General features: G+C 50.5%; 1 protein-coding gene across 1 annotated transcript in view; it reads right to left on the bottom strand.

Annotated features, from left to right (window-relative positions):
* The window catches only part of LAMB1 (laminin subunit beta 1), a 44448-nt gene that overhangs the window by 20399 nt on the left and 9854 nt on the right, over positions 1–14195 (bottom strand). The window contains exons 8-23 of the mRNA XM_065840328.2: positions 13571–13691; positions 13203–13391; positions 12032–12211; positions 11618–11730; positions 10595–10674; positions 7951–8086; positions 5758–5916; positions 4940–5067; positions 4388–4511; positions 3645–3849; positions 3341–3484; positions 3013–3244; positions 2360–2523; positions 1635–1859; positions 544–761; positions 365–461 (exon numbers count right to left, since the gene is read on the bottom strand). Of these exons, the coding sequence (XP_065696400.2) occupies positions 365–461; positions 544–761; positions 1635–1859; positions 2360–2523; positions 3013–3244; positions 3341–3484; positions 3645–3849; positions 4388–4511; positions 4940–5067; positions 5758–5916; positions 7951–8086; positions 10595–10674; positions 11618–11730; positions 12032–12211; positions 13203–13391; positions 13571–13691 (2515 nt within the window). The remainder of the gene's footprint in view (positions 1–364; positions 462–543; positions 762–1634; positions 1860–2359; positions 2524–3012; positions 3245–3340; positions 3485–3644; positions 3850–4387; positions 4512–4939; positions 5068–5757; positions 5917–7950; positions 8087–10594; positions 10675–11617; positions 11731–12031; positions 12212–13202; positions 13392–13570; positions 13692–14195) is intronic.

Below are 14195 nucleotides of genomic sequence, written 5' to 3'. Positions count from 1 at the left end.
CTTGCCACACTGGCTTACCTGGCAGCACTGCACCCTAACGGTTAAAGAAGAGTTGGTTACTACACAGGACAACTGTTCCTAAATAAGGGTTCAACAGAAATAAAATAAACCAGGCAAGCATCAGGCTGGGCTCCTGCTGTGCCTCCTGTTCCTGGAGGCACCAAAACCCCAGAGACAGACCCCACCACACCTTCCTCCCTCATTTCCAAGGCTCATGCGGGTGCTGGCGAGGGTCACACCAGAGGGGCTGCTCCTAGCAGTGGTGTCCCAGTGCACTGGGAGGTGACAGTGTGCCCGGCCACTGCCCAACAGGTCATTTCCAAAAGGAGCAGGTAGGGTGCACCAAAGTGGGTGCAGGACTCACCTTGGCACTCCACGCTTGGGTCACCCCAGAAGAGTTCCTGGCACTCCCGGCAGGTCCGGCCTCCAAAGCCCGGCATGCACTGGCACTGCCCTGTGAACTGCGGAAGAATAACACGAGACATGACCACCTGGCACCGGAGCAGAGGCCGAGCCACCACAGGGTGTCCTGAGCCCCCTCACCTCGTTGCAGGCAGGTCCCAGGGAGCGCGCAGGGTCGCAGCCGCACTGCTCGCAGCCGGAGCCACTGGCCAGGCGCCATGTGTTGGGGGCACAGCGGTCACAAGTCTGCCCCACCACGTTGGGGAGGCACCGACACTGCCCTGTGGCCACCTCGCACTGGCAGTTCTCCGAGTCTTCGCAGTCCTCCCGGACAGTGCCCAGGTAGTTGCAGACGCACTCTGCGGGAAAGAGCGTGGTGCCTCCATGTTAGCCTGCCCTCTCGTTATCAAACTGCCCATTGCATTTAGTTTATTCTCTGAGTCTCCCCCCAGAGGTGTGGGTAGATATCGGCATGTCCCAATGCCCATGGCCAGGCCTGGCTGACTCAACGCTGAATGACACCCAGCACCGCACAGGAGCCCTCCTCATGTCCCAGGCTGGCCACCCCTATGGCTTCTGCCCCAGCACAGAGGAGGCAGCAGGAGCCCCTCATTCTAGCAGCCCAGTCTTCCTCCTCTTCTTTCCTCCCTCTGTACATAATCAAAGCCCAAGCCTGCCTGGCTCCAGTCAGCTGGCTACGGTGATGGATCTGCTTGGAGCAGCCGATGGCGTGCCCAGCACAGCAGGGCCCTGCTCACCTGCCCAGCGACCTTCTGCCCTGACAGGCTGTGTCCAGCACTGAGGGAAAGGAGGGTCTGCCTGCCCACCACCTGGGTCAGCTCACTGGGCAGGACTCAGTCCCACTGCCCAGCCACATCTGCAGGAACACCGGTGTTAACAAAACCCAAACCCTCACCCTGCCACGTGCCACCTCTGGAGAAGAGGGAAACAAAGACGGCTAACATGAGGGTAAGAGACCCTCCTCCTACAAAAGCCTCCTCCTTTCAGCACATGTAAATGCTGTCCCTGCTCTCCCTGACAAATGTAAAGGACTCCCATCCTGGCCAGGAGCCTCACTGAGCAGCAGGGCAGCTGCACACAACTCCAGCTGGAGATAATTAGGTTTCCCTTCCACCCCAAGTGCTCCCAGGTAAATTCAAAAAAGCTCAGGCAGCCGCTGCCACCCCCTGACATCGCTGGCAGGGGGGACACAGCCACATCTCCCCACTCACTTCTGCAGTCCTGCTGCAGGGCACTCCCATAGTAGCCCTGTCTGCAGAGGTGGCAGTTTTCCCCCTCCGTGTGATACAGACACTTCACGCATCTTCCCGTCTTCTTGTCGCAGGCCTCCGGGTCAGTGGTGTCGATGTTGTTGTTGCACTGGCACGGCTGGCAGGCGCCGCCAACCTCGTCGGGGCTCCCAAAGAAGCCAGACGCACATTCATCACATCGACTGCCTGTTTGAACAAACAGACACGGTGGGAATTACCATCACGGCTTGCTAACGAGCAGCCCCGTAAATGGCAAGACTGAGGCAAGACAATAAAGGTCATTAATGGAGGGATGTTAATTGAATCATGCTCAAAGCAACAGAGGCAGTGCCTGGTAAGACTGCAGCAGCTTGGTGCAGGATGGATGGTACTGTCTGAGGCATCAAGGCACAGTGCTAGCAGTGCCAGCACTGCCAGCGTGCCCATCGTCTCCGCTCCCCTGCTGTCCTGTCCACATCTGCTGATCACCAGTCACCCCTCACCACACTGCCAGTGAAGAGGTTCACAGTGGTGCCAGCATCACCTGCACAAAACACTCTGCTCCAGCACCTTCCAAAAGCTGCCAACCTCCAGCAGCAACACACTGCTACTGGTGCTGTGGTCACATGCAACAACACATAGGAACATACACCTTCCCATCAGGAGCTTCAACCCAACCAGCCCCCCTTTATACACCCATGATGTACCTATGTATCCCACACTGCAGACACACACAACTTGCAGTGTGACTGGATCCTGGTAACAGCCGCTGGAAAACTGGCGTCCGCTCTCGGGGCCGTCAGGGCAAGGGCAGGGGCGGCAGTGGTCGCCTGATCCCAAGACGGGGTCTCCGTAGTAGCCAGCCTGGCACCTGCACAACGGGGTACACGGCATGTAGGGGCCTACAGGCAAATGGACTGAAGCCTTGCCAATAACTACACTTAGGTATTCAAACACCACAAAGAACGAAAGGACAGAAACATCTTTACAGCTCTCCTGTGCCACTGATGCTCTGAGCAGCCACAGAGGCAGATTTGTCTGGCTTATGCCAGCATAAGAGCAGGAGACCAAAGGCTGATGTCTTTCAGTGGAGAAAGACTCTCTGAAGCCCCAGGGTACCGCAGCATGCTCTCTGGCATCTGGGCAGGCACTGCTGGGAGGTTTGAGGCCATGGGCTGGGAAGATGGGGTCCCTGCTCCCATCCTCCTCCGGGATCACCAGTGCTGCTCTGGCTCCCAGGGTGCAGGGACTTATCCCCTGGATTCACACCCACCTGAGCACCAGCGCCAGAGGGGAAAAGCTGTGTGCCCATCCTGCCGGGGGAGGGAGAGTGGCCAGGGAGGGGACACACGTGCAGTACCTCTCGCAGCTGTGCCCCGTCGTGTGGTCACGGCAGCTCAGGCACTCCCCGGTGTAGGGGCTGCAGTCGTCGGCGTGGCCGTTGCAGTGGCAGGGCTGGCAGCTGGGGAAGCCCCAGAAGCCCGGCAGGCAGCGGTCACACTGCCGCCCGTACACCCCGGGGAAGCAGTGGCACTGGCCCGTCTCCGCGTCGCAGAAGGCGTTGTAAGAGCCTCGGACATGGCACTCGCACGCTGCAAGGAAAGGGAGAGAGGGGCTGTGTTTCCACGGCAAGCCCTAAACACAAGGCCCTGATGGCCACACAGCCCAGAGCCAAGGTTTGAACGTACATCGGCATCCGCTCGGCCCGAACCCAAAGGTGCCAGGGGCGCATCTGTCGCACTGTCTTCCGACGACGTTGGGACGACATTGGCACTGTCCTCCGCTGGGGTCACACACTGAACTCAGGGAGCCCTGGGGGTCGCACTGGCACGCTGAGCGGAGAAAAGCATTGGGGGGAATGAGTACCACAGCACAGGTGTTACTCACGCCTGCCTCATCCCACGCACACGCCTTCCCCGTGCAAACCGCTCTGCCTGCAAGCACCATCCAGCTTCCAGGTGCAGTTTGCCCCACAAGTAGGTGGTTACGTACATAACGCGGTCTCGTGTAATAGAGCCGAAATGCTGAATATGATGTTCTTGCAGACATCAGTCATGGGGGTTTTCACAACACTCCTGCTGTTTTCCAGACACCGGTATCTTTGGAAAGTTTCCCAAGCGCTGTTTGTGACCACGTCTTCGCCTGACCCTCCCACTGTGAATATGTCCAGTGATTTGCAGTATGGCATGAGAACGAGCTACAAAACAATTTTACAACGACAAAATGTCACTGTTTATCAACAGCCTCCACCAAAATTACTGAAATTCACTATTCTCCTACTTCCTATTACCCTTTTTTAGTCAAAAAGCAAACAGCCAAACAGAATTTGGAAGGGAAATGACAGGAAATCCGTAGTTTTTGGTGTAGTTCTGGTGTGTACCAAATTCTTACCAAATCTGCAAAATTCTATTCATCCAAAAGAAAAAGGTAGGCATTCATGACATACATGGCACACATTAACCTTTCCAAAGAAAAAAACTGTGAAAGTTAAGGTCTGTGGAACTAGCTGTGAAACTGTAAAATACAGCAGAAGCCTCTTAGAAGAAAAAGAACTTGCATACTATGCGACTGAAGAAACCTAGCTGCTTCCATTTAAAATCTCGCTTCAGCTGTAAGCAACGACATTGTAAAACATTACTTTGGATTTACATTGATGAATCCCAGAGGTGATGCAAACTTTCAAGCACTCAAATACACTTTTCCCCCAGAGCAACCCCAAAATAATTTCTACTCACGGAGTCAATAAGCGTGTACGGACTCTCTGTCTCTGTATCCACCGAGGAGTACTGGGGCAGTTCCAGGCGGATGGTGTAATTCAGCCCCTTCTCAAAGCAGACGGGTCGCGGGAGAACAACATATCTGCATTAGGAACAGGAAACAATTCTTAATTCAAACATCCAGCAACATAAAGTGTTTCAGGTGGCCCTATAAAGCAATTGAGATAACAGAAAATAGCCAAGACCAGGAAGAACAAAAACTATTATGTGAAGGAGGTGGTTTGGAGGTTTGTGCAAGTCAGAGCCAGAAAAGCTTATCAGCCAGCAAAGAATCACACTGATGTTCACTCACAGGCTGTGCAAACACTTCCCCCTCTCTTTAATCAGTGAAAAAAACAAATCAGACAATGAGGATAAGTTAAAAGCTTTGAGTCTACAGACATAATACTAAATATGTTTTTATAACTGGAAAATAAATTTAATTACTTTTCCAACTGAAAGCATGACATTTCTGTTTCAATTTTTTTAATGTTTTTTTTTCCTCCTTTTGGCCTGCCCAGTTATACTGACCTGGAGCCGGGTGACAGCGAGACAACCTGATTGTCATCATCAGGAACTGTGTTGCCACACCGGCTACCCGTGGGAATCTTGCCTGGGCGCGAGACGCTGATCACAGCTTTTTCCCACTGATCCGGCAACTAGGGGGGAAAAAAGGCTGATCAGCATCAGGCAATGGCTGTAAGCGTCTGGGAGCATCCAGAGCTCGGGTCAGAAGAGCCCGCGCACAGACACGGTGGTCACTGTACTTTGGGGAGGGAGGGGAGGCAGTTCCAGCATCAACGAGGCATCTACTGTCTGGGCAAAAACAGGACAAGGAATGTGTCCCTGGGCATCCTCCAGGCTCTGAGCATTTCACTGCAGTTGATTGCTACCTCATTCTAAGTAGCTGGGGAATTTTGTTCTTTCCCTCTACCCTGTGAATTATCCACAGCCAAAAACAACCACTTGCAAACTCTTGGCTGCAGGCATTCATCATCCAAGACTGAAAATCTGTCTCCTAAGGCATGTAGCATTGTTTCCACCCACTAGAAGCCCATCTGGCTGATGCCCAATTTATACTCTCGTCTATCCTGACGGGACTTGTCACTTTTTAATTTGCTCATTAAACAGGTGCTGAAACAATCCAACAATACATGAAACTGTAAAGCAAATAATACTAGGGATAATCAAAACCTTCCTGGATTTTCATGCATCTCGGACACTTAACTCAGCTTCCATCCTTGTCTTTGAGTCCTGATGACTCCCACAAGCACTGGGCTCCTGTCAGTCGTGCACAAGGACATACAGGCCCTGCCAGGAGGCAGCAATGCCCCTACTCACAGACCTACCTGTGGCTCATAGCGGACCAGAATATCGTACTCCATGGAGTAGGGGATGTTGTTGATGTAGAACTCCAGGTACGCCCCCTCAGGGACCCTTACAAATCCTATGCCCGTCCATGATGGTGTGCGGTCCGGTGTGTACTGGCGCTCTATTATGTTTACTCCCTACAGGAATAGGGAAGAGAGATTTTAATACCAATACACTAAATTTGCGAGCCCTCTGATGATGGATCACTTCTGGATCGCAGCATCCATTGTTTGCATCCCAGAGAACACGAATTCTCTTTTAAACCCGTGGACATGCACACCATTGCCCCTCTGCTTAACCATGTGCAAAAAGCAAGAAAGATAAAACAACATTGCACAACTCTTCATCCATTTTTCTGTTGCAACGGGGAATTAAATTTAAAAACTTGCTCTGAGTAACTAATCCACCAGCTACGACATCTCATTCACTGTAAGGACTTTCACACCGTACTTGTAGCAGTAGGATTTACTGCAGTGGTACATAACTGCTCTATTAACCGCCCAAGCTGAGTGCTAATTACTTCCTGACTACACTGCACTGCTCCAAACCAAACCACTGCTCCTGGTAACATGTGAAAAGCAGATCATGGCCATAATGAATCGGGCATCACTAAATAACAGAGATGCTAATCATCGATAGATATTTAATAGCAAAATAAATACATGTTCACTCCTTTCAGTCTGAGATGCCAAGTTTGTATCTGCTACTCTTTATATAAAGCAAAAAAGAGGAAAAAGGCAACAGAAAATGGAAGCGTGTTGTGTTCAAACTTCCCATTTCAAATATATCTGCATCCATGAATAGTTCTCTGCACAGAACAACATCCTGTGCATTCCTACGGAAGTTGCTTCAGAAGAAAGGGATAAAATGTAAGGAAATGACTATATGTATACGTATCGCTTCAGGATGTCCCCTCACGTATTCTCAAACTCTTTGAAGAGAGTCTGTCTGTAAGTTATTACCCTTTGACTTTGCACAAAGGGTCAGAGGATGGCACACAGGACTTGAGCAGGGGTGTGCAGCTGCGGGGAGCACAGGGGCTTGGCATCGCCTGAAAATTCCTGCAACTCTGCGCCACTTCATTTTGGCTTGTGCTGGGCCTCTACCTGGGAATTCAGAGTTTTATTCTGCCACCAGACTTGTGAGAAAGCTTTTCAATATTGGCATTTTTTAAAGCAGTTTGTTTTGAAGGTTTCAAAAGGCAAACCTGTGGCACATCCCCTTGCTCTGCTTAGCCAGGTAGGTTTTCACGCCAAGCTCCCCCAGCCCTGAGCCCCAGCAAGGCCTTGGGTACCACCTCTCCAGCCAGGCAGACACAAAGGCACCAAAACCCTCATGCCAGCTCACGCACCCTCTGCTGCAGTCCAACCTCTCCCCAGTTGTCTAACAGCAAAAATCTGCTGCCTGGGCTGAAACTGCAGAGTGGCTGCATTTTGACTGAAAAAAACAAATTAGGACCAAGTGCCCCAATTACAAGCAGACAAGGATCTGCTGCTATAGAGAAACCATTATCTCATGTCTCCAACTCCTTGCTGGAGGCAAAAATAATTGATGTAATCACCTCGCTGCTGTTAATGAATTAAAAGCAAGGCTGTAGGGTAGTGAATGGAAAAAGCCAGAGACCCTGATGTACCATCCCAGTGGGCTGAACAAGCTAGAGGGAACCTCACTTACAAAAGCAGCTTTCTGCACCACCAACCATGGTTTTAGTCATTATTAAAAGAAATGCTGCTGATGTACAGAAACTCTAAAAGCTATGGCATTGTGCTTAAATGAGCGCTTTGTTCCCTCTCAGTTTCAGTGGCACCAAAGAGCCAGTGTCAGTGTCCCATTGCTCTTGAGGTAAGAGGGGAACAAGTGGGTGCAGTGGGCATGTACGTAGAGGGGTACAGAGAGGGACACTGACAGGAAACAAACTGTGCAGTCATGACCAAAGAAACAGGTTTAAAAAGAAAAATGGCAGTTTCCCCCCCTAAATTACTAAATTATTTATCGATACAAAGATTGAAGAGCTACAGGTTAATGGTTTTCTGATACAATTCAGTTTTCTGTTTTCCACACATTAATTGCAAAACACTTATGGTACAAAGCTGATTCTTCCAAGAACTGAATGGTGAAACAACCTTCCCACAGCTGTCCAGACACGCCAGCCCACTTGAACTGCTACTCACGGGACCCAAGCTGGCTTCCTCCGCCTCGTAGATGTAATGATCGAGCGAAATGAAGTAATAGCCAGGTTCCACCTGGTTGCACTGACGTCCAAACATGTGGGGCCGGCATTCGCATTGGCCAGTTTCACTCGAGCAGCTAAAATGGAAGAGCAATGAGTTTACAACACCTCTTGGCTACACCGAGACAGTGCTAGAGCCACATCCCGCTTTGGCGTTTAAAGTGACGCAGGAGGAGGAGCGGTTCCGGACATGGCTGCACCGAGATACCAAATGTTCTCGGGCTCTGCAGCCGGACCACCTGCACTGCTAACATGGCAGCACAGTGCTGGGTGCAGTCTAAGCTCAACCCAGCTATTCTCCTCCCAAACAACTGCGAGGCTCAGGCTGGGAGCAAGCACAACCAGGGACCATTGCCAGAGGCATTTTGCCTGCGCCTTCCTTTGTCTGGATGGCAGAGGATCTCACGCTATGGATGCAGGAGGTTCCTTGGGGCTCCACAGCAGTCCTGGGAAAGCTTCACTTGCTACCACAGACACAGCTAAGAGGCATGTCTGTCCTGCAAGCTGAGGGCAGCCTTCGGCTACAGGCTCATGGGCCATGCAAGCAGCGTATCTGTACAGGCTCAGGTAATGCAAGAACATGCATGACCCTGCATGCCCCAGGACGTGAAGGTGCTATCGTACACTGCAAAGCGTGTCCTCAGAGATCACCCACCAGCAGCTATACACAGGAAAAAACCATACCCAGATGCTTTAAAGTGGGATAGACACAACCATTGCTGGGGAATGGACGTCTGTCCAGGGTGACATACAGCAGTTCCACTTCATAAAGAGCCATTCTCTTTTCTCAATACAACTCTATCCCCAAACTGCCTTTTGATGGTTTTATTGTTCTCAGAGAGTCTGCCCTGCATTATGAAGAACCCTTGGGCAGAATGTATTTCTGCATGGGCCTGGTTACACTTTTACATAGGAAGGTTTTCTGGCCCACCAAAAGATGTCCCTTTCTTTAAATTCGAGTTGAATTTAGAAACGTTCTCTTAAGTCGAGACCCCTGTTTTCCATGGAAAATCTCTAGCTTTTTCAGGCTCACATTCCAAGTGCAATTTTTAACTGAAACCATTTTTGAAGTTGCAGAAATTAACTTAAACGCTCGCTTTGAGATGCCAGAAGTGCCCCAGCTGCCCCAGAAGGGGAGCTGGGAAGTTTCCCCTCCAGGGACAGCAATGACTCCACCACCTGGGTTACAGAGCAGGGATGAATTTTGGGCAAGGTGCAGCTGCCCAGGTGCTGCAGCCCACACTCTGAACAGCAGCCAGGAGGCGGCAGTTTGGCAGCTGAGGAGAGGAGCCCTGGGGAGGATGATGCTCCACTTCCCAGCTGATGCTAGAGATGGAAGCTGGGAGCTGAGCTGGGCTTCGCAGCTCTCCTGCAGCCAGAGGAAAGCGCAGCTGCTCCCTGCCCACACCAGGACACTGCACGACCCCTCCCTGCCTGGTTTTGCAATCGCTGGGCTCAGCACATGGGAAACAGGCTGAAAAGCCTTGCTGAGCCACGGCCAAGCCAGACCCCAGACCCTTGGCAGCGGCTGCACCGGGGGAGCTGTTAAAAGCTGTGCGGTGTAACCGATCTGCACGCAGTGAGCCAGCACGGAAGAATAAATAATCACTAATGACCACGCAGCTGTCTGCTGAGGGGTAATAATTCACTTGGGAGTGGAGGGGAGAGACAGCCCACGGGACATTCCCACAGTGATCCCTGACACTGATGGGCTGTCCGCAGGCTGTGACGACCTGCAGGGACTCACACCAGGACCAGTCCCAAAATCCCCTGCTCTGGTCCTGTGGGCTCCAGTGGGAAACAGGTTGTTCACCCCTTTGGGAAACTTGTGTGGCTTCAGACAAAAGTAGGACTTTTCAAATGGTTTGTGGAGGGAAGGAAAAAAACAGAGTGAAGGAACATGCTGTTATTAGAAAGCCTTGGGTCGGGCACACACCTAATGGGCAGAAAACTGCTCTGGTCAAAAGAGCAGTCTGGCTACTCAGCACCCCTCTGACCAGGAATTTAAGCCAGGACTTTCCATGCTCTTACTGATGGATGCTTTTCTCTGAAAAATCTCTGGCTCCCCCCTGGCCAACATCCCACCCCACGCAGCACCTCTGGGGCAATACAGCAGTATCATGCAGCTGGCATGCTTTCGCCAGCACTGGTGGACAGACTGACAGACTGGCCTAAGGGACAGTTTGTGAGGAAATCAAAAGCCAGCCTGACAGCCCATGTTACGGCCTGATTCCTGCTTTGATCCTGTGACAGCAAAGCTCTGACATGGTCCACAGTCCAGGTTACAGCCAGGGCAGAGCTCACACCATGGCTGGCTCCTACCCTGGCTGACCAAAGCAAGAGCTGCCCTAAAAACAGTTTTACATGTTCATCTGCACTGGTGGCACTAATGGAGGCTGCTCAGCATGGAAAAGACAAGTATGCCTCTGTCACCCCTTGCTGCAATCAAGACTTGCCACTTTCTGCACACCAGAGCAGAAAGACAGTCCCAGACACCCCCGTCCACCCCTGGATGTTGTGGTTGCAAATGAAGCGAAATTTGCAGAGGTGAATGATTACAAGAGAGCAACCAGGCTGAGACTCACTTGTTGTTCAGTGCTCCTCCCAGGTCGCAGTCGCACGGCCGACATCCATCCATGTCATTGCTCAGGCCCCAGTGCTCAGGCTGCAAGAGGAAACATCACCGGTGCTGTAACCTAGTGCCAGTTTAACCCCATCTATCCCAAAGGTCTAGTCCGAAATACTCAGCATAAGCTACCCCTGACTGCCCCCCAACTCTACTCACACAACCACCAGCACAACTGCCCCACCTGGTCTACTCCACTTTGCTGACCATCTCAAGGGCTTGAGAAAAAAAACACATCTTTCTGCCTAGCTTTGAAAACAAGATTCAGGAGGACTCAAGCTCGGAGACCTTACTCCTGCTGCACCATTTACACCAGTTTGGGCTCTTGATCCAAGAAGGGCTTGGAAAATCACAGCCCAGTATAACACACCGCAGCAGAGACCCATGCATGGGGTGGTGGGGCTTTGTATGGGGCACTGCCCTTGCAGAGCTGCTACTCTGCAACTTGCTTGTTGGACAGGCAGACAGACTTGTTTAGTTTTTCTATGCAGTTCACTGTTAGATAAGACAGCCTGTCAGTGTTTATACAAACACATCCAGTTGTCTGACAGTGTGTTTCTATAACACTCCAGCACACATAAACACTCTATGGAAATGTATGTGTATGAAATAATCCCTGCCTAAAATAATGGCCTATATAGAAAGCAATTCTTCTGGTAACACTACTTCTCTGACCATTGTGTCTTTCACCACAGCGAGGGCTTCAGCAGAACTGCCCCAGATTCCTCATTTTCACACAGTTACCACAATGGGTATCCTAACATCTCACTCCATACCATCCTGGGAATTAATTTTTGGATGTTCTTGTGTGCCCTGACGTGCTTCCAGGGTGCTTCACAGCCTCTGACTTGTCTACTCCAGCCCGAACACCAGGTGCCCGCTCATGGGCAGAGACGGCAGCCAGCACCTCGCTCCACGCTTTCCACATGCCAGCCTCCCTCACACCAGCGTCTGCTAATTTATTTTATGGTAAACTACTTACCAGGCAGCGATCACACTGCCTTCCTGTCACCAGGCGCTTACAATAGCAGTTTCCTGTCTCCGAATCACAAGGATTCCCCCCGGGATGGGTACCCAGAGGATTACACGCACAAGCTAGATTGGGAAATACAAATAGGCAGGTCAAAACACAGGATTGGAGTTACATTTTAGACAGTATCAAACTTAAATTTACATTAAGGCTTCCCCTAAATTCCCCAGGACAGAGATTAATTGCACACTTTGCCCACCACTCATCACAGTAAAACTTCCCTGGCTTCGAGCCTTATCATTAAAAACAAATAAGGATGATTCTGCTATTTCCACTGAAACCACCCCACAAACCAACTTCTCCCACCCCTAGCAGCTCCTCAAAGAGCTTTTGATCACACATAAAGGAACATACATTTTTACTCACACTGACAACCCACTGGGTCATCGGCACTCAGGCCATAGAAACCTTCTTTGCAGAGGTCACAACGCTCCCCTTCCACAAACAGTTTACAGCGGCACTGTCCAGCAATGAGGCCAGTGGAGAAATCAGTGTAGCGATCGCAGATACCACCATTTTGGGAGCCAGCTGGGTCACAGTTGCAAGCTAAGAAGGAAGCATCGCATGTGTTTTATTAACTGCTATAAAAGAAGAAGCCAAGTCTCACACTGAATTATTTAAACTCAGTTGCTGTGTAGAGACTATCACTCCTGCAAATATTAGACATGACATGGGTTGAACACATAATGACCAGATTAATTTCCAGATTCTCAAAGAGAAAACAAAACCCAGCCAGGCTCGCTCATGACCTCCAAGACAGCCACCTTCTCCCAAGGAGAGACACTGAGTCAACCATGTGCCTTTGTGGCCAAGAAGGCCAACAGTACCCTGGGGTGCGTTAGGAAGAGTGTGACCAGCAGGTGGAGGGAGGTTCTCTTCCCCCTCTTCTCTGCCCTGGTGAGGCCACATCTGGAGTTCTGTGGCCAGTTCTGGGCTCCCCCATTTTAGAAGGCCAAGGAATTATTATAGGGAGTCCCCTGGTGGGCTACAAAGACAATCAGGGGTCTGGAGCATCGTTCTGATGAGGAGAGACTGAGAGAGCTGGTCTGTTCAGCCTGGAGAAGAGAAGGCTGAGAGAGGATTTCATCGATGTTTATAAATATCTCAAAGGTGGGTGTCAAGGGGATGGGACCAGACTCCTTTCAATGGTGTCCAATGACAGGATGAGGGGCAATGGGCACAGGCGGTTCCACCTGAACATGAGGAGAAACTTCTTTACTTTGAGGGTGCCAGAGCCCTGGAACAGGCTGCCCAGAGAGGTTGTGGAGTCTCCTTCTCTGGAGACATTCAAACCCGCCTGGACACATTCCTGTGTGATCTGCTCTGGTGAACCTGCTTTAGCAGGTGGGTTGGACTGGATGATCTCCAGAGGTCTCTCCAACCCCAATCATTCTGCAATTCTGTGATCTTTGCTTGGGAGCACGGCACTGGCCAAAAGAAGATGGGGTAAATCCTAAATTCCCCAGGGAAAGCCCTGGGGGGCCACAGCTTGAATCACCACAGCCATTCCCAGCCCAAGGAGCAGGGCTGCACTTACGCTCACAGACATCAGGGTCCCGCAGATCTCTCTCTGGGTGCTGGAAGTAGAAGGGCTTGCACTGCTCGCAGTTGCGTCCTATGGTGTTGTGCTGGCAATCATCACACACTCCCCCACTGGTGTTCCCTGTCGTCATGTACACAGCCATGTCAAAGTGGCACTGGCTGGAGTGGCCATTGCAGTTGCACTCTGTGACAAAGACAAAAAGCAAAATAAGAGTCTGGTCCCAGGGGAGATGCAAGTCTGCGGAAAAGACACACCAAAGTCAGCCAAAAAACAGGCAGGGCTTTATATATTGCCACAAGTTCCCAAGTAACAGCACATCATGCTCACATCAGACTCCAGATCTGTGTTTTACTCAAACTCACTTTTGCATGCATTACTATTGCGGCCTTCAGCGGGTCGCCAGGGTAAGTCATGGTAGAAATCCAAACACTGTTCACAGTTTAACCCTTTGGTATTATGTCTGCACATGCAGTGCCCATGGACCTGTCATTTAAAAAAAAAAAAAAAAAAAAAAAAGAGAAATGGAGTTAGTTATAAAAGAGGAAGAGAAAATAAACAAACGTGCTCTAATTAACGTGAAATATAGCTAGTACATAATCAAAATACTTTTGGAGACTTTAATGCACATAACTGCACAAAGACATAAAGGGCCACAGGAGTGTCCTTAACCTGTCAAGGTAAGAATGTCCTCATACAAATTTGGGGTTTTTTTACTGGAACTAATGCCTGAATAAATGCTTTCAGGCATGAACAAGGGGAGCATAGTTCCAGCTCAATAATCACGAAAGCCTCTTGGACCTAAAAGTCAACTGTTTATTAGCTGTTAATTAGCGACTAACATGCATCTAGTTACATCTATATGTCACTAGCCAAGCAACTTCTTCCCAGCCCTGTCTTTGTTCTCAAACCAAAGATAACAGATTGTTTGGATGGGTTTTATTCACCAGCCCCAGGCTTTGCTTCAGCATGCACAGAACAAGTGCTGAG

This window comes from Patagioenas fasciata, chromosome 1 (assembly GCF_037038585.1).
Source record: "Patagioenas fasciata isolate bPatFas1 chromosome 1, bPatFas1.hap1, whole genome shotgun sequence".
NCBI classification, from domain to species: domain Eukaryota; kingdom Metazoa; phylum Chordata; class Aves; order Columbiformes; family Columbidae; genus Patagioenas; species Patagioenas fasciata.
Note: the sequence above shows the minus strand (reverse complement) of the source record. Positions and strands in the feature narration are given on the sequence as shown.